Source organism: Brachionichthys hirsutus, chromosome 7 (genome assembly GCF_040956055.1).
Source record: "Brachionichthys hirsutus isolate HB-005 chromosome 7, CSIRO-AGI_Bhir_v1, whole genome shotgun sequence".
Lineage (NCBI taxonomy): Eukaryota > Metazoa > Chordata > Actinopteri > Lophiiformes > Brachionichthyidae > Brachionichthys > Brachionichthys hirsutus.
The window spans coordinates 14624673-14645635 of record NC_090903.1 but is presented as its reverse complement, the minus strand read 5'-3'; the positions used below and the strand labels follow the sequence as shown (position 1 = coordinate 14645635).

The following is a 20963-nucleotide window of genomic DNA, read 5'->3' as shown; positions in this document are numbered from 1 at the left end:
AAGGCTTTAATATAACAGAACTGGATCGCTCCATGTGCAGAGGAAAACTGTTGCACAGTAAGGCTCCACATGCATTCGTGTTATTTCCCTCAAGGATGGGTTTTTGGTGTTTGTTTGTTAGCGAGATTAATTCTTCAAGGTGACCTTGATCTTGAAGGGGAAAGATGCATTTCATTCCAGATGTTGCTTCTATTCTATTCTATTCTATTCTATTCTATTCTATTCTATTCTATTAGCTTCTCTAAGCCCCGAGCAGACAGCCAATCAGTGAACACCTTTAACACGTTTTACTGTAAGACAGTTGGAATGAATTGTTATTCTAAAGCCCTGTAATTATCATGATTTTAACAAACAGAAATAATTTGGCAAAAGTGATGACCTTCACCGTCAGATGACCTGCAGGAAAGCTGATCTGGAATGTTACAACGTACTAAATAAAGCACCTGCATGCACAAATTCAGTCTCATAAGACACAGAATCCTTCCACTGGCGCCGACCTGCATGAGCTTCTCATCCACAGGTGACTCCTCTGTGATTGTAAGGCATGTATTTTGGTGCATAAGAAAACTTTAACCGTGTCACGTGCACCCGGGCGAGGTCTTCACGGGTCCATTGGCTTCTCCTCCTCCTTTCGAGTCCGTTTAGAGACGCCGACGTGCTGCAAACTGCTTTCAGGCTTTCAGATCACCTTCGTGAATGTGGACTGAGGGAAGTTCAAGAAGCAGGCACAGTTTTCAGCGAACATCAAACACAGAGCAACATTTCAACGCTCAGCACTGGCTCTGATCTTCATTCCTCAACGTGTAACACGGAAATAAATATGGGAAAGGATGGGGACGCAATGTCCTTAAAAGGAGTTGTGAAGGAGGAACAGCACAAAATCAATACCTGCCCCCCCCCCCCCCTTCTGCATCATCAGCTCTTGAAGGGCTTGTTGACGACCTTATCAATCCATCGCAGGAACCTGCTGACACGCGTGTACACACCAGGGAAAGAGGGATTGCCGCAACCGTGACCCCACGATATGACTCCCGTCAGAACCCATCTGCCCCCCTCTCCCTGGCAAACCAGTGGACCGCCACTATCACCCTGGCAACTGTCCACACGGTGGCGCTCTGACAGGCTCCCGGCACACAGCATGCGGCTGGTGAAACGCTCGCTGTACCGCTTCTTGCACTTCCAGGCTGGAAGCAGAGGGATCCAGGCCTGGCGCAGAGTACGGGAGTATTCCGAGTCTGACGGTAACGGAAGAAGAAGAAGAAGAAAAAAGAGTCTCATTTACTGCTATTTACTGGATTAAGAAGTAAATAGCAGCAGCGATGAAAATGTACTGTACAGAATATAGTGCGTGATTAAAATAGTGACATTTAAATCCAGGTTAATGATAAATGAACCTTTTGACCAGATCCTATGAAAACACTCATCATCATCACGTGTTACCTGTGATGCCCCAGCCGGTGATCACACACGCAGCCGGCCTCTTGTCCCACTTCCTACCCGGCTCGGGCAAACACGCCGCATTAGTGTGCGGGTTGAAAGCCACGCAATTGCCCTCTGCTCCTTTGAGCCTCAGCAGGGCGATGTCGTTCTCCCAACCGTGAATGTGATACTTTTTGTGGACAACGATGCGTTCAGGGGCCAGGGTGCGTTCAAAGTCATCCTGCTCCTCGGTGTGGTAGTCCCCCAGGCGCAGCACATAGCGGGTCGGGTCTCTGCCAAATCTGCAGGAGCGCAGACAAGACCCCGTGTGATGGAGGGCCCTCGTCTGTAATGGCGACAGGTGACCACTAAGGGAGCTGTTTTACCTTTTGAAGCAGTGGGCGGCGGTCACAACCCAGCAGGGACTGATGAGCGACGCTCCACACAGAGGATGGTTGCCTTTGGACTGAGACCGGAGCCACAGAGACACCTGCCAGGGCCATTCCCCCCTAAGATCACATACAGACAAGCCAGAGTCACACCTTTAAGCCATTTAGAGTGGCTGCCTGGAAGGACATGACTCATGTCAGCTGTGATGTTTTTCTTCTTCTCCTGTTTAGTCTGCATTCTGGGAATCAAACTTTTCTCCAACATTTTAAAGTGTGAGAATCGACACAGATTCCTTCGGACTGTCCTGTGCTTCCCTAACCTCAGGGATTTATCGCCTCCTATGATCCGCCGTCGACGCCGCTGGTTGTTGAGTCTCAGGCCGCAGGTCTGCGTGGCCACGGAACCGCCGCCAACAGGATCTAAGGTGTAATCGCAGATGACACCTGCGTCCTCGCTGTGACGACAGTCGTGCGCTTCTTGACCCGCAGCGGGACACTGACCCAAGGACATCTCGGTGCCCGAGCAGCGAACATTGTCCAGGTGGATCGGACCCTGACCCTCACCGAAGTAGGCCATGGATCGAGCTTTGGCCACACCTCTGGGAGGACACACAGCATCGTCATTATATGCTGTTTAAATATATATTCTGAATTAATGCACCAAATTATGCCGTTGTGTGTGTGTACATTCATTTATTTCTCTATGGCGATGAAACTATATGACATAACCTTTATCTGATTTCATGTATAGTAGATTTTTATCCATAAATAAGCATTCTTAGCATAAACTGACTTGTGCAAATAAAATAGATCATTAGTTTGATGACTTTTACGGCAGGTTTGACTAAAATTAAGATCTTGGGAGTCCATCCTCAGGGGATCATGAATATCTGTGCAAAGTTTCACAGCATACTTCAGATTGTATTTGTATTCCTACTTTGTTTAAGACTGTCAAACCACAACGGACAGATTCACAGGATATTTTCTGAGCATGCTCCCAAGAGGATGAATCCTGGTGGAGGTGTAGCCCTACTGACGTGAATCCAAGCTGTCTGCAAACTACAGCCGCACTGACGTCGTTCCAGCCGTCATCGCACACACTCCCCCACTGGCCGCCGAGGAAGACCTCCACTCGACCCTCCTTCCTGCTCTCTCCGGCGACCAAACGCACCAGAGGTCCTGAAACGAGGACCTCTGGTGTTGGAGTTTTTAAATGCTGGCAGGAAAATATCTGAGTCCTCATGGGGTGTGCTTACCAACCGAAGCCCGGTGGCTCGGCATCTCCTTAGCAACGCCGCCCCGATCGCAGTGGACTCCTACGTCCTCGCTGTGAGAGCAGTCATGTTGGCCCCACTCCGAGTGGGTGCAGCCCAGCAGAGTGGATTCTGTCCCCCGACACCGCACCTCATCCAGCAGGATTGACCCCCGAGCCTCTTCATACACCCCATCGGGGGCCACCTCTGCTTGACCGCTGCAAAGAAGACCACAGAGCCGCTGGACGTCCGCTTTATCGTCTATATGAAAGCACCCGTGTGGTTCTGTTTCGGGGGGGGGGGGGGGGCACTGACCTGAAGCCCAGCTCCCTGCACACTACCTGGGCATTGAGCTTGGTCCAGTTGTCATCACAGACGGTGCCCCATTGTCCCTCGTGGTAAACCTCCACACGGCCCTCCCAGTGGTTGTCTGCCCCCACCAGGCGAACGGCGCCGTCTGCAAACACACAGGAGAATGGGAGGGGGGGGGGGGCAATGGTAAACCCAACGCACTATGCATGCGTTACAGGCTACATGCTGGTCTAGCATGAAGTCGGACCTGTGTACGGGTTGCAGGACACCCCCGCGTCTTCTAGGTGGTGGCAGTTGTGCTGCTCCCAGGTGTTATGGGGACACTCCTCCAGAGAGAGTTCATTTCCTGTACACCGAACCCCATCCAGCCAGATGGGACCGGAGCCTGGGCCGAAGTGGGCCCGAGTCCAGGCCTTGGCCACGCCTCTATTGGTTGGGACAGAACCATCCATTACTTGAAGCACAGAAACACGGTGGTCTCACAAACCTGCCATCCTCCATGTGCATGAACTGGCCAGCGTGGCGCGGGCTCTTTGTCGCTTTGAACGCGACAGTTAGTCAGCGCCTGTTTGATCCGGATTTGTCCCTCACCCCAGGTTTAAATGTCGACACACCACCTCAGCATCAGCGTCGTCCCACTGGTCATCGCAGACGGTCCCCCACCGACCGTTGTGGTAGACCTCGACGCGGCCCTCGAAGTCCTCCAGGCCTCCCACCAGCCTCAAGGGGAGCCCGATGCCTGCGCAACCAAAGGTGGCGCGTCAATAGCACACCCATTACCAAGGTGGGGCGGCCGTATTTTAGCCAGGCGTACGTCAGAACAAAGAGAAGCTGGTCAATCTATTTTGGTTCTTTTCTGTGCGGCTAACAGGCTAACTTACTTCTGCTCATAATGTAAAGGACCTGCGAGTCTCTGTCCCATCGGAGGACGCGTTTAGTCATTATGGGATCAATGGGGCCACGGGTCCTGGTTCTGCCCCACCTGGTCTACTTCCTGGTCTACTTTCATCCCTGAGACATTCATTGTGTCGCTCACCTTCAGGCTCAGCGCAAACCACTCCTGCTTCGTTGCCATGGTTGCAGTCGCTGACTATGAACTTCCTGCTTCGGCACTCCAGGAGGGAATTCTCGTTACCCAGGCAACCCAGACGCTCGTAGTGGAAGACGGAACCTGGGCCGTAGTAGGAATGCTGCAGGGCCGTACCGATCTCACTGCGGGGACAGCAGACCGAGATTCTCTTATTGTGACGCAGGAAACGTGGTGGTAGCTTGGTTATAAACTACAACCTCAAAGGAGAGGAAAAGAGGAATGCCCCACAGCTGTCATTCTGCCTTTGTCCACCAGATGGTGCTGAAGGGGAACATCTTTTTTGTGTGCAGAAGTCGTGCAGATAATGGCATCAGTTAAGTTGACCCAAACCAAACCAAACCAACCAGTCACAACTCCCGTCCTCTGTTGTGGACGGTTACCACGGCGATGCTACACGAGGTGTTAGGAAGAGGACGCTTAATAATTCAACCACACTTGTGATGAGTCGCTGCGTATTGGCGTTAGAGCACGTCTGACTCCACGAGACTTCTCTTACCCGAGGCCAAGCTGTCTGCATATGACGCTGGCGTCACGCTCGTTCCAGTGCGTGTCACATACTGCCCCCCACTGGCCATGCAGGTAAATCTCCAGGCGCCCACTGTTGTCCGATGACCCCCCCACCAACCTGGCGGCGCCTGCAAACAACGGGAGGAATGTCCACAGGTCAATCCACGGTAACACGTGGCGGCTCTGGCAGCTCTGAAACCTAAGATGGCCGAGATAACAAATCCTTTCCGCGATATTCCCGGCCGGATAATATGTCCCAGATGAAGCGGGTTTGAATCCCACCCTCGGCTCACCCTGACGGCAGTCGCAGTACGCCCAGCCGATGGTGCCGGAGCGCTGCCTGATGAAGCACCAAGGATTCACGTCTCGATCTGGGTTCCTGCAGAAACTGTGGCCCCCGAGGCCCCGGCCCGGATACTGCTGCATGTAATCGGGGAAGTCGGTCCACCTCAGGCAGGCGGCGCCGGAGTCCGAGTGGGAAACCGAGCCGTTATAGTGGCCCAGTTCTGTGAAGTCTTCTGGGCAGGACAGCAGAGCTGCAGACACAGAGAATCGGTCAGCTACACAGACTCCGCCTCCTCAGCGTCACAAGATGGATCCCAAAACACTTTTACCCAAAAGCACCAGAAAGGTGGCTCCAGATGCTCAGAACCATCTAGAACAGACCCAGAAGTTCTGGGACGCTGTCCTGTGGAGTCATGAAACCAAAGTGGACCTTTTGGGGGCTGTGGATCAGGATGAAGCTGATGCTGATGAACCCCCTCCCCCCCCCATACATGAAGGGCGGTGATGCCCTGGAGCTGCTTTACTTCCTGGTCCACTGGAAGCCTGCAGAGGTTCAGATGGGTTCCGTCAAGGATCCGGAGATCCTAGAAGAACACGTCTCCAGCTGAGAGGAAGACGAAGTCACCTGACTGGAATCTGTGGTGGGACCTGAAGAATGTGCTTAAGCCAGTAATATTCCAGAACTGGCCTTTGTCCATGAAGAATGGGTTAAGATTCCTGCATGAGGACTCCAACCGCGCTCAGAGCAGCTGAAGGGGTTCTTGGGGCGTGAGACTGCAGCAGTAAAAGTACCGGTCGATGTTTCTGCTTGTAATTCCTGTTTTATTGAGAGATTTTAAATGTTTTCTGTTCGATTTGGTTCTCGAGAACATCTGATTAAAGGCATTTACCGGTAAAAGTCGTGCACAATGACGGATGACTCCTTTTACTTCCAGCTGTAAATTGTTAAGAGTGTGTGAAACTGATACGTGTGTGTGTGTGTTTGTGTGTGTGAGTGCGTGTGTGTGTGTGTGCGTGTGTGTGTTCCTCTTCCTCTTCCCAGGAAGAGCTTTTATAGATCGCTTTTACCGTTGGCAGAGACTCTGAGTTGCTCTTAAGTGTCTTCCCTGCAGTTCAGCCAGAGTTCCAGAGTCGGCTTGTTAAAGCTGCAGCTGCCCCCCCCCCAGGTGGAGGCTGCAGCTTCGTGCATCTGGTTCCTGGTGCATCGCTGCAGGAGCCGAAACAAGGTGGACAGTAAACCCACACCGCTCTACAGAGCTGATGTAATGAGACTGGGAGAGCTGCAGACAGAGGCGCAGAAAGCCTGCTCTGGTAACAGACTAGATTAGGATGTGGGGTGAAGGGGATTAGGGGGTCTGCTCTGAGTCCAAATGGGGGGGGCATCTCTTCATTCCTTCTGCTGTTCGCTTGGGGATTGTTTTCTGGAGTAGTGAGATTTCCTTGAGGTAAACAAGTCCAAAGGTGAGAGAGAACGTTCCGTTCCAAGCCCCGACCCAAGATTAAGTGGCCCCGGAGTATTAGCCCTGTTGCGAGGAGGCGGGGCTTCGTGTTGAAATGTCACAGCCTTGACTTTACATGGGGAGGGGGGGGGGCAGATAATGACCCTCCAGACGACCCTTACCTGTGCTCTGCCCGGTCCTCAGGAGGCCGCCGACATTTCCCTGTGGTGGAAAACAAACAAACTCAGTTTCACGGCTGGGCTTTTCTTTTAGCCCTTTATATCAGACATCTTCCTCAGACATTATTTTGATTTTGCAAAGTTTGTAGAGGACTTGATATAAAGAAAGAAAAAAAAACATTAGATCAAATATTCCATCTTCATGAAGGAGAATCTGCAGCAACAGGCTGAAAAAGGTGACCGACAAGATGCCGGTTTGATGATATTTTGTTTTTAAGAAGGATTTCTAAAAGGTTTTTCCTTCTGGAGCCGAAGCAGCTTTTAAACTGAGGCGTTTCCCTTCCACACTTATCTGCAGCGATGTGGCAGAAATCAAAATGAATGAAAAACAGACTTTGACCTGCTGATAATGAGAAGCAAACAGGCCGAGAGCCGCTGAAGGAGTGAATGGATGAATCTAATATTCACTGCAGCGCATTAAATCTGAACGGACAGACTCCGACTCTCTGCAGGAATCACAAGCAGCCTTCACCGTGTCATTGTCTTCCACACCTCCTTCCAGGGACACCGTCCTCCCGGGGGAGACGTGATCGCCGTCCCACAGCGTCTGAAGCTCAGAATAAAGCCTTCCAAATACTGACAGACTGTTTCTGTCAGCAGTGACTTTACGCCTGCTTTTCTATACGTAAATGATTTGATCAATAACTTTTTGTAGTCAGAAAACTTGTTGGATAATGAAACATGAAGAAAAGATTATTATTTGCTGTAAATATTCCTCAGTATTTTATCTTTCTGTAGGTTTATTTGATTTTATATTCGACAGTGTTTTATTTTACCATTCCATGTTTTTAATTGAAACGTCTTTTGTTTTTTTGGGGGATTGTTGTTGTTTTTCCTTTTTATATTTCTTGTGGTGGATTTTATTTTCTGGATCACAACTCAAAGACGATTAAATGTTTTGTTCATAAAACACGTTTGATTTCGTTACATTTTTAAAATGTTTGCAATTAACAATAATTTGGAAAGATGACAATTTATTGACTGGTTTCATTTCAGAATACTCTGTAAATAACAACATCTCAATTCCCTGGAATCAGACCGGAAACTTTCGGGAATGTCAAACAGCCCAGCTGACAGAACCGGGTCGCAAACATCAGCTTTAAACGGACCGCCGGTTCGGCTCACCGCTGCGCAGACAAACAGGACCAGGAGCAGACAGCAGGGCACGGCGTTCCTCCGGTCCATCCTGCTGAAGGGACCATCTCCCTCCGGTAATCTGTCCTCTGGGGTCGGTGAGGAGACGCTCAAAGTCCGACCCGCAGCCGAGCTGAAAATGACGCGCCGCCGCCGCAGAAATGGTGTGTGTGTGTGTGTGTGTGTCTCTCTCTCTCGCTCTCTCGCTCTCTCTCCCTCTCTCCCTCTCTCTCCCGCCCCCGCCCCCCATAAATCAAATCAAAGGCGCGTCTTAAAAGCGCCCGGTAGCATTAATGGCTGCACTTCCCGATATAGCCGCTTTCTAGCAGTCTATCTTAAGGCGCCAGACATACGAGATGCGCGGATAATGTGACGAGTGCTGAAAAACCCAGAGGTCTTTGAAGACCTCACGAGGCAGCAGAGCAGAACGGGGGGGGGGGGGGGGGGGTTATTCCCCAGGCGATTCAATCAAATGACAATCAAAGACGCCTGAAGAGGAAAAGTTCAGGCCTGTAGTTTCTGCTCAGCTGTCAAAGGTTGTTGTGTTTGTTGTTGTTGTTTCATCCTGCCCTGGAGTTTAGTGGAAATCTTTGTCTTGGAGGTCGCTGACCTGCAGAGAACCGACCGGCCGACCGACTGTAAAGAACGCTGCAGCGTCTGAAACCTGATTACACTGAAGCGCTGCTCGGACGCCGCATTCCGGATCTGAGGTCAGATTCTAGCAGCCATGCAGGAACCGGTTACAGCGAGGAAGGAGTCTGGATCTCCAAGTCTTCGGCCCCGCAAGGCTCTGAAACCAACAGCGGCGGCGAAGGTCACGAAGGTCATGTCGCTGCAAAAAAAAAATGTCCAAGAGCGCACCGAGAGCGTCAGAAGGGGAAAGGTCCCGATTCCAAACCATCAAAGGGTCCGACGGGCCGGATCTCGATGGACGTCTCTTGAGGCACTCATCGTTTATCTAGAATCCCGGATCGTTCTAGGCCCGGTCGGCATCACCAAACAGAGATCCCCGAGGGACCGAGACGCGTCTCGCCTCGGGAGACGGAGGAGAGCGAGAGAATGACGCCCGCAGGCTGCGGGGGTTTCCTCCGAGATCCAAATGCTTGGGAGGAAGCGATAAGCAGGGAGGGGGAAATGGTTCTGGATAATGACGGGTCGGGCTGCAAAAAAAAACAAAAAAAACACACCACATTCTGGCAATGGCGGGGGCAAACAAACGGGACACGATCCCGCAGATCAGAGGAGCGATTTGAGTTCAAAGTCCCCCCCGGTGCGTTCAGAGGGAAATTCTCCACAGCACGAAGAAGCAGCCATTCACGACTTAAAGAACAACGAAGAAGCGGCGTTTCCCCGACATCATCAGTGTTACCCTCACGGACATGAGAGCATCCGATTGGCTCGGCTGCTGCGGGACTATCGAGTCCACCTGAAACAGGGTCAACAACCTTTTATTTTATGGGACACGAGACACCTAAAATACGTCAATGCACGAAAAAAAATCCAGTTTTATTTTAATTACACAAGATGCATGGAAAAAAAATATACATCAATACTTTTGAACAAAGTATTTTGCTTTAAAATACATTTTTGATGCCATTTAAGTTTCTGTAGCTTCTCCATCCTCTGAATGAGGCGATAGCGAATGGTCAGATAAATAAAGCAACCTGCTAAAAATCCTTTTTTTTTTTTATCCATTTGATTTCCTCCCCACACCGGGCTTGGTTTCCATGGGGATGACGGTGCATTAAGCGTCCAGCGATGGCTGCGGAGCCACTCATAACTTCTCTGGAATAAAACCACTCTGCTAAATTGGACCGAGACGAATTGGCATCATTTCTGGAAGGGCCAACTCGGGACGCAAGCAGATCAGAGGCAGCGTGCGGCGAATATAAACGCCGCGTCATTTTAATCCGACTCGATCCGATGGAAAGCTCATTCAAGCGTTTAGATCTCAGTGCGCAGGTTGGGAAATCTCTTCAGCAGCGTCGTGGCGTCTTCGGAGGACAGCCGTCCTCCCTGCTGCGTGCTTTCGGACTTCTTCTTCTTCTTCATGGCGGCCTGTGAGAGAGGGCGACGGAGCTTTTGAATCCAAGCAGTGCATCGAGTTCATCTCGGAAGCCATTTGCAATTTGGCGGCTGAGGCGATAGCTAACTGCGCTAACTGTGAGAGCAGGGGCCAAATACCAAAAGAGGATTTTCGATTGATCTGGAGTGTTTAGCTTCAAGCTAGGCAGGTTTTAAAGCATTTCCCGGTACCGGTACCAGCTGTACTGATGTACCGGTACTGGTACCAGCAGTACTGATGTACACGCACGTACCTGAGCATCTTGTACACACGCGTAGAAGGACTTGATCTCAGGAGAGCACGTCTCGTCTGAGAAGTTGCTCCGTTTCCAGCAGGCCATCATGACGCCCATCTCTGTGATACAGGTGGCCTCTGCGGACAAAAAGGTTCACGCTTACGGTTCGCGTTTCTTTTTTAAATGCTAAATATTGTTTTCGCACTGTAAGTAATCCGGATCCATCCTTACGTCCTGCCTGCTGTTTGCGAGTCGCTACAAAGTCCTTCAGAACCAGCGGCTTGCTGGGTTTGAGAACCGGTTTCCCGTTCTTCTTGTTGATCAGCCTGTTGACCTTCTCCTGGATGCTTCTGTGTGCCGCCATTTTATTTGTAGAACACTTCTCCTTCTGGCTAACACCGGCCGAACGACGCGGACAGGTTCGGCGTCACTGCGCGGATATATCGAGCCCTCCGGGACCGAGAAGAGAAGGGAAAAAAAAAAATAGCGACCGGGGGAGATCAGTGCGGCGCCATGTTTGTGCCGTAAAAAGTAGTGCGATGTCGTAAAACCGCCGTAAAGCCGTTTGTAAGAGAGGTGTACGACATCCGACCATAGAAAAAACAATCGAAGCGTTCTGTTATGACGTAGCTATGTTAAAAAAAAGTTAATAGAAAATATATTAAAAATCACATTAAAACAAAAGTTAATACAAATAAGAATGAATGAAGGAAAATGAATGAACAAAATAAACAAATGCAACTTCTGTAAACTGAGAACGGCATGATCAGTTTTAAATTTATCCCAAGACGAAAGTATTGTTTTCCATAATTCTTCCTCTTTAATGGATACATTTACAATAATTTATGGAAAGGAGCTCCGAATTCTCTCATAAAACAGGAAACTCTGCAACGACTGCAAACTCAGTCACTCCACAGGTGGAAAAGACTTGGAAGATGAGCCCAACGCCTGCTGGCTAGCCTTTAGAGACTGTCACTATGAACAACAGGATCTGGGACCTCGTCTTTTCGTTCTCTTTTTAGAATATCATCTCATCTTGCACGCTACCATCCCCTTGTTTGGCACTTACCCATTGCCTCACGTCCAATTTGATGAAATCATTGAATGCACCTCAGGAAGCGTGCACAGACAACACAAAAATGAAACCCGGCTTCAAAATCACTCGTGTCAGCACTCCTTGAAGGATTAGTCTCATCAGAGTAGTAGTGCACCAAAGTCCCCCTCAAACCCTATGTGAAGAGATTTATTCCAAATAATATATAGATGTCTTCCTGTGACTGTAATAAAGACGATCTGAAAATACCTCCAGCAGTAAAAAGGCCTCTGTTCTATGTTCTTCTTGGCCCATGGCCCATGGCTACGTGACATTTGGGGAGAATGCAGGGCAAGTCTTAACATCAGCCTGTGTCTGAGGGCATGTTCAGGGTGGATGCCGCGTCGGCGTATATCAGGGGTGGGGGGTCCAGTCAAATGAGACCAGGCTCAGCTCTTCAGCCGATGTCATGGGAAACAGCACCCCCCAACACTGTACCCTCGCATTTCAAACGTTTCCAGTTCAAACTCAAAATAACAAAAACTCCCAGCATGGGAAGGCGAGAGCCGAGAAAAGGAAACAAAGTCCCCATTTTCACCTGTTGCGGTGCTCACAGAGTCTCTTCGGAGACATGCAGGCTCCTCTTCCTCACAGCTTCCTCGCGAGGATTCTCCATCAGAAACTCTTGCTGTGGAATTGAACAGCATCTGAAGCCGCACCTTCCTGGTGTCGGGAGCATTAAGTGCGTGAAACCGATGATGATTCACACCCAATTCCTGGAGTTAGACGAGAAAGCGAATGCGTGCGAGGTCTCTCTTAGCTCCTCAACCTGTTCAGACCTGGTATTAAGGGATTCACCCCGAGTGAACTGATCACAAGTGGGCGAAGTGTTCCTTTATCAGGATACCAGGACCAAAGTTAACGCCGTCTGTTCAGTAGTTTTCTGACCAAACTAACGACCTGAAATTAAGCCTCGGTCATCTGGGCCGTCAGAATCTGTGTCTGTACCATCCCACTGGCTTCGACATAAACTGGGCCAGAAGCCATCTTTTAAATTAAAATATGAATGTTTAATGTTGCGAAACTTTCGTGTCCTTGAGTGATGCATTCCTGCCACTGTCTGCCCGGAAGACTCGAGGTATTCTCTGTGTCTCTGCACGTTCCTCACCTGGAGGATACGTGTTGGAGACCACCTATAGCTGTCTGTCCTGGCACCTGGGATGCGCGACAGCGCCGGGGGGGGGGGGGGGGGGGCTGCGTTTGACCTTCACAACCTCTGAAGCGCAACTCAAACACCAGACGCAGCCTTCGAGTCTCTTTTGTGTGGCTTCACGAGGACTGAACCCCCACTTCAGTGTTGGTTCGGTGTGTGTGGAACGTCTTTACACCTTGGACTCGGGTGCAGAGACGTAGTTCCCTCGCTGCTGCACTCAGTGAAATCGGAATGAATCATTAATATACTGATCGTGTTGATTTATGATTTATTTTATTGAATTAATTTATGCTGTTCCTCCTCAGTTCCTTCAACAGGCGGTTCATCGGATGTTCGCTCTGCTCCTCTGGATCAGGATCCGTTCGGTGTTGGGGAAAAGCCGGAGGAAGGAAGGAATGCCTTTCAACTTCTCGGCCTCTCCGGCTGTGGCATGAACTTTGACCCCTTCTGTTCCGTTTGTCTCCAGAGCCCTCTGCAGATCTGCATGCAAAGGCCAGGCCCGGAGAGATGGGCGGATGACGCCCCAACTAAAGAGCCCACCGGTGACATCTAGTGGTCAGCTGATGTTATAGCAGCAATAAACAGAAAGATTATTCACACAATCCTGTTGATTCACAAAAGCAGTGACGTCAATGCTGTGACGTCATTCTGAGAAGAGTTGTCTACACATGTTCTTTACATTTATAGCCATCATTCTCTATCACACGTGCAACTCATCTTCTTTCTTGTTGTTGTTGTTGCTGTTCTTCTTCTTCTTCTTCCTCCTCCTCCTCCTGCAGCTGGTAATCTACTGATGAGCTTCGGCCAGATTTAGACAGCATTAGGGTGGCGGGGAGGAAAGCAGGAAGCGCCTGAGGGACACAGAGCAACTGACTGGCGTAGAGATAGAGAGGAGGAAGAGGGGAGGACGGAGAATTTAAAGGAGATGAGAGAAAAACGGCCCACTCATGTGTTTTTCTGCAATCATTCATGTTCATCCTGTGTAATAGCTTCTCTTGCAGCTGTGCAGTATCAATATTACATATATTCAAATATCGCGAGTCAAAAAAAGATATATTCCCGTATCCTGAGTGGATAAACGACACTCCTAATTAGCATTTGTTTGCATTTCAATGCCATCATGTACCTGCCTGCAAATATTAAACTAAAAATGTTAAAATGAGAGCATTATAGTCATTAGTTTCACAGTTTAAGGAAAAGATGGCTGTAAATCCACAGTAATAAATAAACACACACACAGTAGAATGTGTGTTCTTGTCCTCATGGTAAAACCTAAATTAATTTGTGTAGAAAGAGGGAGAGGAAGAAGGAGAAAGAGAGAGTATATGAGCAGGGAGAGAACGCATGCGCAGTGGGGGCAGGGAGGATGGAGAGAGAGAGAGAGAGAGATTTATACTTGGAGAGAAGGAAGGAGGGCGAGTTGTGTAATGGGATCGAGGGGGAGAGAGTGAGGAGAAGGTATAGAGGCAGACAGAGGGTATACATTTGGGTATACCTGACCGTAACAGGACAGGGTGCACACACACACACACACACACACACACACACACACCCTTAGCCTGCCGACCAGCAGCCATGACAGACACTGGTGAGTAACTACGGCTCTAACGTCCCCTCCCCTTGTGTGCATGTGTGAGCGTGTGTGTAGATATGGCTTCACATTTTAATCCGTTTGTGGTTGGCATCCTCGTCAGGGAAAGATAGATAGATAGATAGATGATAGATAGATAGATAGATAGATAGATAGATAGATAGATAGATAGATAGATAGATAGATAGATAGATAGATAGATAGATAGATAGATAGATAGATAGATAGATAGATAGATAGATAGATAGATAGATAGATAGATAGATAGATAGATAGATAGATAGATAGATAGATAGATAGATAGATAGATAGATAGATAGATAGATAGATAGATGAGTTGTTTGTTATCAGGTCGAGGTTATTTTCATTCAACCTACAAGGGATTAGCTGAGGTGATTACCGCCTGCAGGCCTCTCCTCACTGCCCTGTGTTCTATACCTGTGTTCTACCTGTGTTCTGCCTGTGTTCTGCCTGTGTTCTACCTGTGTTCTACCTGTGTTCTACCTGTGTTCTATACCTGTGTTCTACCTGTGTTCTACCTGTGTTCTATCTGTGTTCTACCTTTGTTCTGCCTGTGTTCTACCTGTGTTCTACCTGTGTTCTATACCTGTGTTCTACCTGTGTTCTATACCTGTGTTCTATCTGTGTTCTACCTTTGTTCTGCCTGTGTTCTACCTGTGTTCTACCTGTGTTCTACCTGTGTTCTGCCTGTGTTCTACCTGTGTTCTACCTGTGTTCTGCCTGTGTTCTATCTGTGTTCTGCCTGTGTTCTACCTGTGTTCTGCCTGTGTTCTATCTGTGTTCTACCTTTGTTCTGCCTGTGTTCTACCTGTGTTCTACCTGTGTTCTACCTGTGTTCTACCTGTGTTCTACCTTTGTTCTACCTTTGTTCTGCCTGTGTTCTACCTTTGTTCTACCTTTGTTCTGCCTGTGTTCTGCCTGTGTTCTACCTGTGTTCTGCCTGTGTTCTGCCTGTGTTCTATCTGTGTTCTACCTGTGTTGTCTGGTTGGTTGGCGGGGTGAATGTGTATCAACGAGAATGAAAGATTTCAGTATGCTTTCATAGAGGAAGACTGTAAATCATGGTTTTTGTTGTTGACTTACTTTAGTGAGAATGAGGAAGACTTCTTGACGTATTCTGGCCTTTCATTGGCCGTTGCAGACTCCTTGAGCGAGGCGCTGAAGGCCATCAGCGTGACCACAGAGCTGCTCGAGGAGGAGCTCAAGCCTCATTTGGACGCAGTGCTGGCCGCTCTGCTGGACAAGAGTAAGTCCTGTGAAGCACCGCTGAACACTCTTCTAACTTTAACTGGTCCGCTCTCGGCCCATAGAGAAAGATGCTGCTGTGGAGGTCGCCAGGAGTGGGATTCTTCCAACGCTGGCCCAGGCCCTGAGGGGGAAGAGCAGCCTGAGCTGCCAGGTGGCCCTGGTGGTGGCAGAGTTGGCCCGGGATGGTAGGCGTCTGTCCAGGTGTCTTTCTGTCTAGCTATCCATCCATCCATGCACCCGTCCATCTCTCCACAGCTGCGGCCAGGGAGCCCTGTATTGAGGCGGGTCTGGTGAAGGTCCTGGTTCCTCACCTGAACAGTGGCGACCAGGAGATGCTGCTGAACACCGGCAGGGCCATCGGTCGCATCTGCTTCGACAACTGTGAGTTCAGCTTGGCTCTTCATCGACCAGCACTCGAACACAGATTCAATATATCCTTAAAAACAAATGAATGTTGTTGTTTCCGTCAGCGTACCAGCAGGACCAGTTAGTCCAGAGCGGAGTCATCCCCAGGCTGGTGTCCATAATACGGGACCATCCGGAGAACGACCCCCTGATCAACGTCTGCCTGCTGGCCCTCTGCAACCTGGCCGACTTGGGTAACGGTTTGTTCCAGGGATTATTATTCATTCTCGATGAACTGATGCCATTCCGTGTTTCGTTTCATCACGGGCTTTCACTTGTTTAGACTCTGCTCGCGGCGCTCTGGCGAAGCAGGGCGTCGCAGACGTGCTGACCTTCCAGCTGAAACGGGCGCCTGATGCAGAACGCCGTCACGTCATTCTGGAAATACTGGGCTCGCTGGGCGAGAGTGGTGAGCGCAGAAGGGGCGGAGACAATCAGGGCTGATGACATCATCAATGCCATGAACTCTAAAGTCGTTGCTGGTGTCTTCTCTTCTGTGGTTACGTTCTGTGTTGACTTTAAGGCAGACATGGGCAAACTAAGGCCCGGGGGCCACATGCGGCCCGTTAGGCTTGATAATACGGCCCGCCGAACTTGTCCAAATTATATCATAAAATTGTATTTAACTATAAACCTCATTCATTTTACCTTTTTCCCTGTAATGCTACCTGTAAAAGGCCAAATCCTTTCATGTCATAGCTTTTACATGTCCTTTATATTAGTTCACATAAACACTCCATCCATCTGTTCCTGGCCCGGCCCCTCTGTCAAATTTTAGAGCCCATTGTGGCCCGCGAGTAAAAAAAGTTTGCCCACCCCTGCTTTAAGGCAATGATAATCGCGGTAAAATGAATCGAGAAACTTTGTCCGATCCACCTCTAGATGCGTTGAAGCTACAATTCGCAGAATCCGGAGTCCCAGAGGCTTTGTCTAAGATGATTTGGGGCCTCCAGGGGGGCTCCGACCCCCATGACCTGTGCAGCATCAAAATCGCTTCAAACCTCATCGTGTCGCTGCTCCTCGGAGGTAATTGAGGCAAAACGTTTCCGTGCGTGGGGCAAATGCACTATAATTAACGCTCATCATGACGCCGTCACATGCGTGGGGACGGAGAGGTGGGAGGAAGTAATGATCTGGTTGCGCTACAGACGAGTCCATGCAGCAGTGTTTCGGCGAGGGGTCGGGCGTGGTCTACCGGGACGTGCTCTCCTGGCTGCAGAGCTCCAACGCTCAGCTGCAGCTGTCTGGAGCGCTGGCCATCGCCAACTTCGCCAGGAACGGTGAGACGTCAACGATTCCGGCGGACAAACACTGAACACCGTTTAATGTTTAATGTCACTCCGGCAACCTGGGATTTGAACGATCGGCCTCTATGTCTGTCAGACAGCAACTGCGTGAAGATGCTGGACCTCGGCGTGGTTCCTCACATCCTGGCCTTGTTGGAGCAGCACGTCGACGAAGGGGATGTGTCCGTCCAACACGCCGGACTGAGCGCGCTCAGAAACCTGGCCATCCCCGGTACGGATCGAGACCGGGGCTCCATTTCAATACGCCGATGAGACGCGGACGTCCCTCTGATTTGTGTCTCCCAGAGACCAACAAGGTCCGGATGCTGGAGGACGGAGTGACGGAGCGGATCAAAGGCCTGCTGCGCTCCGACATGCCGCCGGTTCAGTTCAAGCTGCTCGGCACGCTCCGCATGATGGTGGACGGGCAAGGTGAGCGGCGGCGGCGGCGGCGGCGGATAGTAGTCTCTGATTGGATGGCTCCGATCGGAGCTTCAGTCCGGCCAAAGGTGAAGCGTCCACGTAGATTTAAAGGGCAGTTCTGCAGAACAGACTAACAGAAATCGATGTTTGAAACATAAAAACAGCGAATCATTGACGATTAAACGGCGACACGTGGTCGTACGGGGGGGGGGGGGGAATCCATCTCGGATGTGAAAGACATTATTATTAGTTTTGAGGTTGAACTCTTCTCTGTAGCCGGATCTCCAACCATTTATTTGGTATCTCAGCTTCTGGAGACGTGGACTGATTCGTGAGACATATGGAATCGTGTTCTGTCCAATCGCAGTTGTTGTTGTTTTTATTTACAACCAGTCCCCAGCTTGTCCAGCTGTCGAGGAAGAAGCTCCACCTGCAGAAATATCTCGCAAAAATAACAACATTCACTTTTTCAATCCATTTGGTTGAGATCAGGATTTTGAATTTTGATGAAACTCCTTTTTGAATCGGCACATTCATGTCAGAAGACACGCTCCGTTGTACTCCTTCATGCCTTTAGCTCCCCAGAACATGAGAATTTGTTGCTCGAGGGTCTGCTTTTTGGAGCCATTCGGGAAGCCTTGCCGGTTTCTTTGTTTCTCGGAGCCCACCCATCTGCTGAAAGGATTATTTTACATTTATCTTTTGTTTATATTCCACCTGTACGACCCTAACAATTCCCACGGAGTTCCTAGAGGGTTCCTCTTTCCATCATTCCAGTGTTTCCCATCCAATCAGATGGAAATATTTTGATTTGATGCCTTCTCTCTTACCCCCCCCCCACCGTCCCCAGAGAGGGCAGCCTTGGTGCTGGGGAGGGACGCTGTGCTGCTGGCCCGGATCATGGAGTGGTGCGAAGCCAAAGACCACGCGGGAGTCAGGGGGGAAGCCAGCCGCTTGTTGGCTGCCCTCATCAGACACAGCCGCAGCCCCGTGAGTCTGTTCGCTCTCATCTGGGACTTCGCATGCGTTAGCATGAGTTAGCATAAGTTAGCATTCCTCTAACTTTGCCTGACCTGTTGAAGTTGAACTTCACGATATTCCCATCATTTACAGGAAGTCGTCGGCGCTGTGGCCAAAGCGGCTGGTGTTCAGCATCTCATCTCCATGGCAACGAGCGAGCACGTCATCATGCAGAACGAAGCCCTGGTTGCTCTGGCGATAGCAACGGCCATCGACATTGGTAAGGCAATTTCCAGAGGTTATGCTATTTGACAAATGATGACCTTTGGCTTATTATCATGAATCCATCGAGCACATAATCGTAAGTGTTTCTTGTTAATTGGTAAAACTCTACTATCGATCAGCTGTTTCCAATACCCAGATCAGACAGGAAGTGATTGAATATCCGTATGAATAACAGTGTTTTCCCAACACGTGCATACATGTTGTCCGCCTCTACGTTCCTGTGCGACTGTGCTTGTCTCCACCACAGAGTCCATGAAGGACCCGCTTCGAGAGGCGGAGCTGCTGCCCATGCTGAAGAAGATGCTGGAGGACCCTGTGGGCGCAGTGGAGGTCAAGTTCAGCGCTTTGGGGCTCATCTGCAGTCTGGCAAACTCCAGTAGGTGTTTGACTTTATGACACAAAGCACGCAGTTAGGTTGAGACCTAACTAGAATGTTGCGCCTTGGAGACTTATTTTTGAACTTCATTTTAGCTTTATGTCCTTATATGGATGTTGTCCAGATTCCAGCAACATTTAAATCACGCCGCACATTGTTTTATCTCAGAGTTAATGACCAAAACATCACATTTAACCGTCTGAGGGTTTAACAGCCTGACTACAGGCTCATTGGATGTCGTTCCAAGCATACTCTGACCTCTTCCACCCATCCTCATCCTCTCTAGGTGTGATGAAGGACGAGCTGACCTCCGTGAATATAAAGGAAAGCCTCAGTAAACTGAGGGAACACAGCAGCAGCAAGATCTCCTCTCAGGCCAGCTCCATCCTGGCCATTCTGGGGGGAGACGCCAGCTAAACTAGCATGGATGGGTGCAAACCTTCAGTTAAAAGATCTCACTGCACAAATATTGATAAATATTTATTTTCTGTGGCAAGAATTAAAAATTAAAGACTGTGTCCCCAATGGGAGCTCCCAGCGGCCCCCGGCGTTCACAGAAGGAAAGAACGGAGTGTCAGCCGTTGAAGCCTTACGGAGAGAAAGTGTGTTCCTTCGTACGGGGAACGAATATGAAGTCATTCAAACCAGGCCGGTTCATTTAATCAGTTTCCTGTCTGAGAGACAAAACTTAAGGAAGCGCAATAATTTGTACATACGGTGAGCTATAACTCTGAGACAAGTGTTCTAAGCAATTCAATGTGCAATTAAAGATAGGTCATCATAGGGAACATGAGCATGTGTGTTCTATACAACGTAAAGTATTTAACTGGATATGAAGCAGCAGTTACTCATACGTATACGTATACAGACGGTTAAATATATATTACATATATATATATAAATATAAATCTTTTTATTTTTCAGTGACATTTTCTGACTGATGTTCTAGAGAGAGTGTAATAAACCTATGAACCCCTCGACGAGTGTCTAATAAGTGTATTTTATCTTTGCTATTCTTCACTATACTGACATGATGAAATTAATTTCGCACATTTCTTACACGATCAAGCAAAAATAGATTTTTATCCATGACCAGTTGGGGCAGTAAACGCGTCACACCGTTGTTTACCATCTTCTTAAACACAACGAAGAAGACAAAAAAAGCAGACGAAGAAGAAGAAGAAGCCGTAAACAGGAAGTGTTCCCGTGTACAGTATTTTACTTTGGAGGCTCAAATTGGGATTTTTCTTTTCTTTTCGCAGCCGTGCCGTTACATCTAAGTATCGATTCGTTATATATGTTGATTGATTTTTAAGCGTTAGCGGCTAATTAGCATGTGGATGCTAATCTTTTCCTAAAGTTGGTAGCATTTGTGTGCAGCTGCGTTCACGGCTGTGTTGACAGGTGACGTGGGGAAATCCTCGATTTTTTTTTGGGGGGGGGGGTGAAAAGATAATCGTTTATTTTTAATGGATAAATAATTTCTATGTTTACACATATGCAATGGTGTGATCTATCTTTATACAGCCTGTGTTTTCGTGATGTTTGCAAACATAATAGATAAAAAAAAAACACAACAACACCCCCTAACTCACGTCAATGATTCACTTCCACATGAAGCATTGGGTCAGTAACCGAACCAGTGAAGCCTCTGACGTCATTAATCACATGACTCTGGGCAAACGAATCAAGCTTTGACACAGTGCTTCTGAAGCAGAGTGTTGATTTTGTTTGTTTATTCCACACACACGCTTC

The 20963-nt window shown here is 49.0% G+C and overlaps 3 protein-coding genes across 5 annotated transcripts; 1 reads left to right on the top strand and 2 right to left on the bottom strand.

The window, feature by feature from the left end:
• Positions 1–915: 915 nt before the first annotated feature.
• On the bottom strand, positions 916–5748 carry si:ch211-51a6.2 (neurotrypsin). The gene is made up of 13 exons (XM_068741672.1): positions 5637–5748; positions 5264–5506; positions 4960–5098; positions 4410–4585; positions 3965–4112; positions 3621–3799; positions 3377–3518; positions 3065–3279; positions 2846–2987; positions 2129–2407; positions 1806–1928; positions 1441–1721; positions 916–1235 (listed from the first exon to the last, which is right to left on the bottom strand). Exons 1-13 carry the CDS (start codon positions 5746–5748, stop codon positions 916–918), a joined length of 2499 nt encoding a protein of 832 aa, XP_068597773.1.
• A 2787-nt stretch (positions 5749–8535) lies between these two features.
• chchd1 (coiled-coil-helix-coiled-coil-helix domain containing 1) lies at positions 8536–11542 on the bottom strand. Of its 3 annotated transcripts, none has more exons than XM_068741126.1 (4): positions 11437–11542; positions 10599–10797; positions 10386–10504; positions 8536–10125 (listed from the first exon to the last, which is right to left on the bottom strand). In XM_068741126.1, the coding sequence occupies exons 2-4, from the start codon at positions 10729–10731 to the stop codon at positions 10012–10014; spliced, it is 366 nt and encodes a 121-aa protein (XP_068597227.1). In that variant the 5' UTR covers positions 10732–10797; positions 11437–11542; the 3' UTR covers positions 8536–10011. The 3 variants fall into 3 exon arrangements, with proteins under 3 accessions (XP_068597227.1, XP_068597226.1, XP_068597225.1); XM_068741125.1 differs by having other exon boundaries at positions 10599–10817; positions 11437–11488; XM_068741124.1 differs by lacking the exon at positions 11437–11542 and having other exon boundaries at positions 10599–10841.
• A 2646-nt stretch (positions 11543–14188) lies between these two features.
• si:dkey-191g9.5 (rap1 GTPase-GDP dissociation stimulator 1) lies at positions 14189–19625 on the top strand. Its single transcript, XM_068741112.1, has 14 exons — positions 14189–14201; positions 15367–15471; positions 15536–15658; positions 15729–15854; positions 15944–16072; positions 16162–16287; positions 16761–16904; positions 17027–17158; positions 17262–17396; positions 17471–17596; positions 18438–18577; positions 18701–18827; positions 19080–19208; positions 19495–19625. Exons 1-14 carry the CDS (start codon positions 14189–14191, stop codon positions 19623–19625), a joined length of 1686 nt encoding a protein of 561 aa, XP_068597213.1.
• Positions 19626–20963: the final 1338 nt, after the last annotated feature.

Bases quoted from the DNA above. Each gene is read 5' to 3' on its own strand.
- si:ch211-51a6.2 (XM_068741672.1), bottom strand. From the start codon at position 5,748: ATGTATGGGGGGGGGAGGGGGTTCATCAGCATCAGCTTCATCCTGATC. The intron at 5,099-5,263 runs GTGAGCCGAGGG...CGTTGTTTGCAG, and splicing joins GTACTGCGACTGCCGTCAGG to GCGCCGCCAGGTTGGTGGGG. The intron at 1,236-1,440 runs GTAACACGTGAT...CGTTACCGTCAG, and splicing joins CACCGGCTGGGGCATCACAG to ACTCGGAATACTCCCGTACT.
- chchd1 (XM_068741126.1), bottom strand. From the start codon at position 10,731: ATGGCGGCACACAGAAGCATCCAGGAGAAGGTCAACAGGCTGATCAAC. The intron at 10,505-10,598 runs GTAAGGATGGAT...TTTTGTCCGCAG, and splicing joins TCGCAAACAGCAGGCAGGAC to AGGCCACCTGTATCACAGAG. The intron at 10,126-10,385 runs GTACGTGCGTGT...CCTCTCTCACAG, and splicing joins CGTGTGTACAAGATGCTCAG to GCCGCCATGAAGAAGAAGAA.
- si:dkey-191g9.5 (XM_068741112.1), top strand. The intron at 15,659-15,728 runs GTAGGCGTCTGT...ATCTCTCCACAG, and splicing joins GGCAGAGTTGGCCCGGGATG to CTGCGGCCAGGGAGCCCTGT. The intron at 17,597-18,437 runs GTGAGCGGCGGC...CACCGTCCCCAG, and splicing joins CATGATGGTGGACGGGCAAG to AGAGGGCAGCCTTGGTGCTG.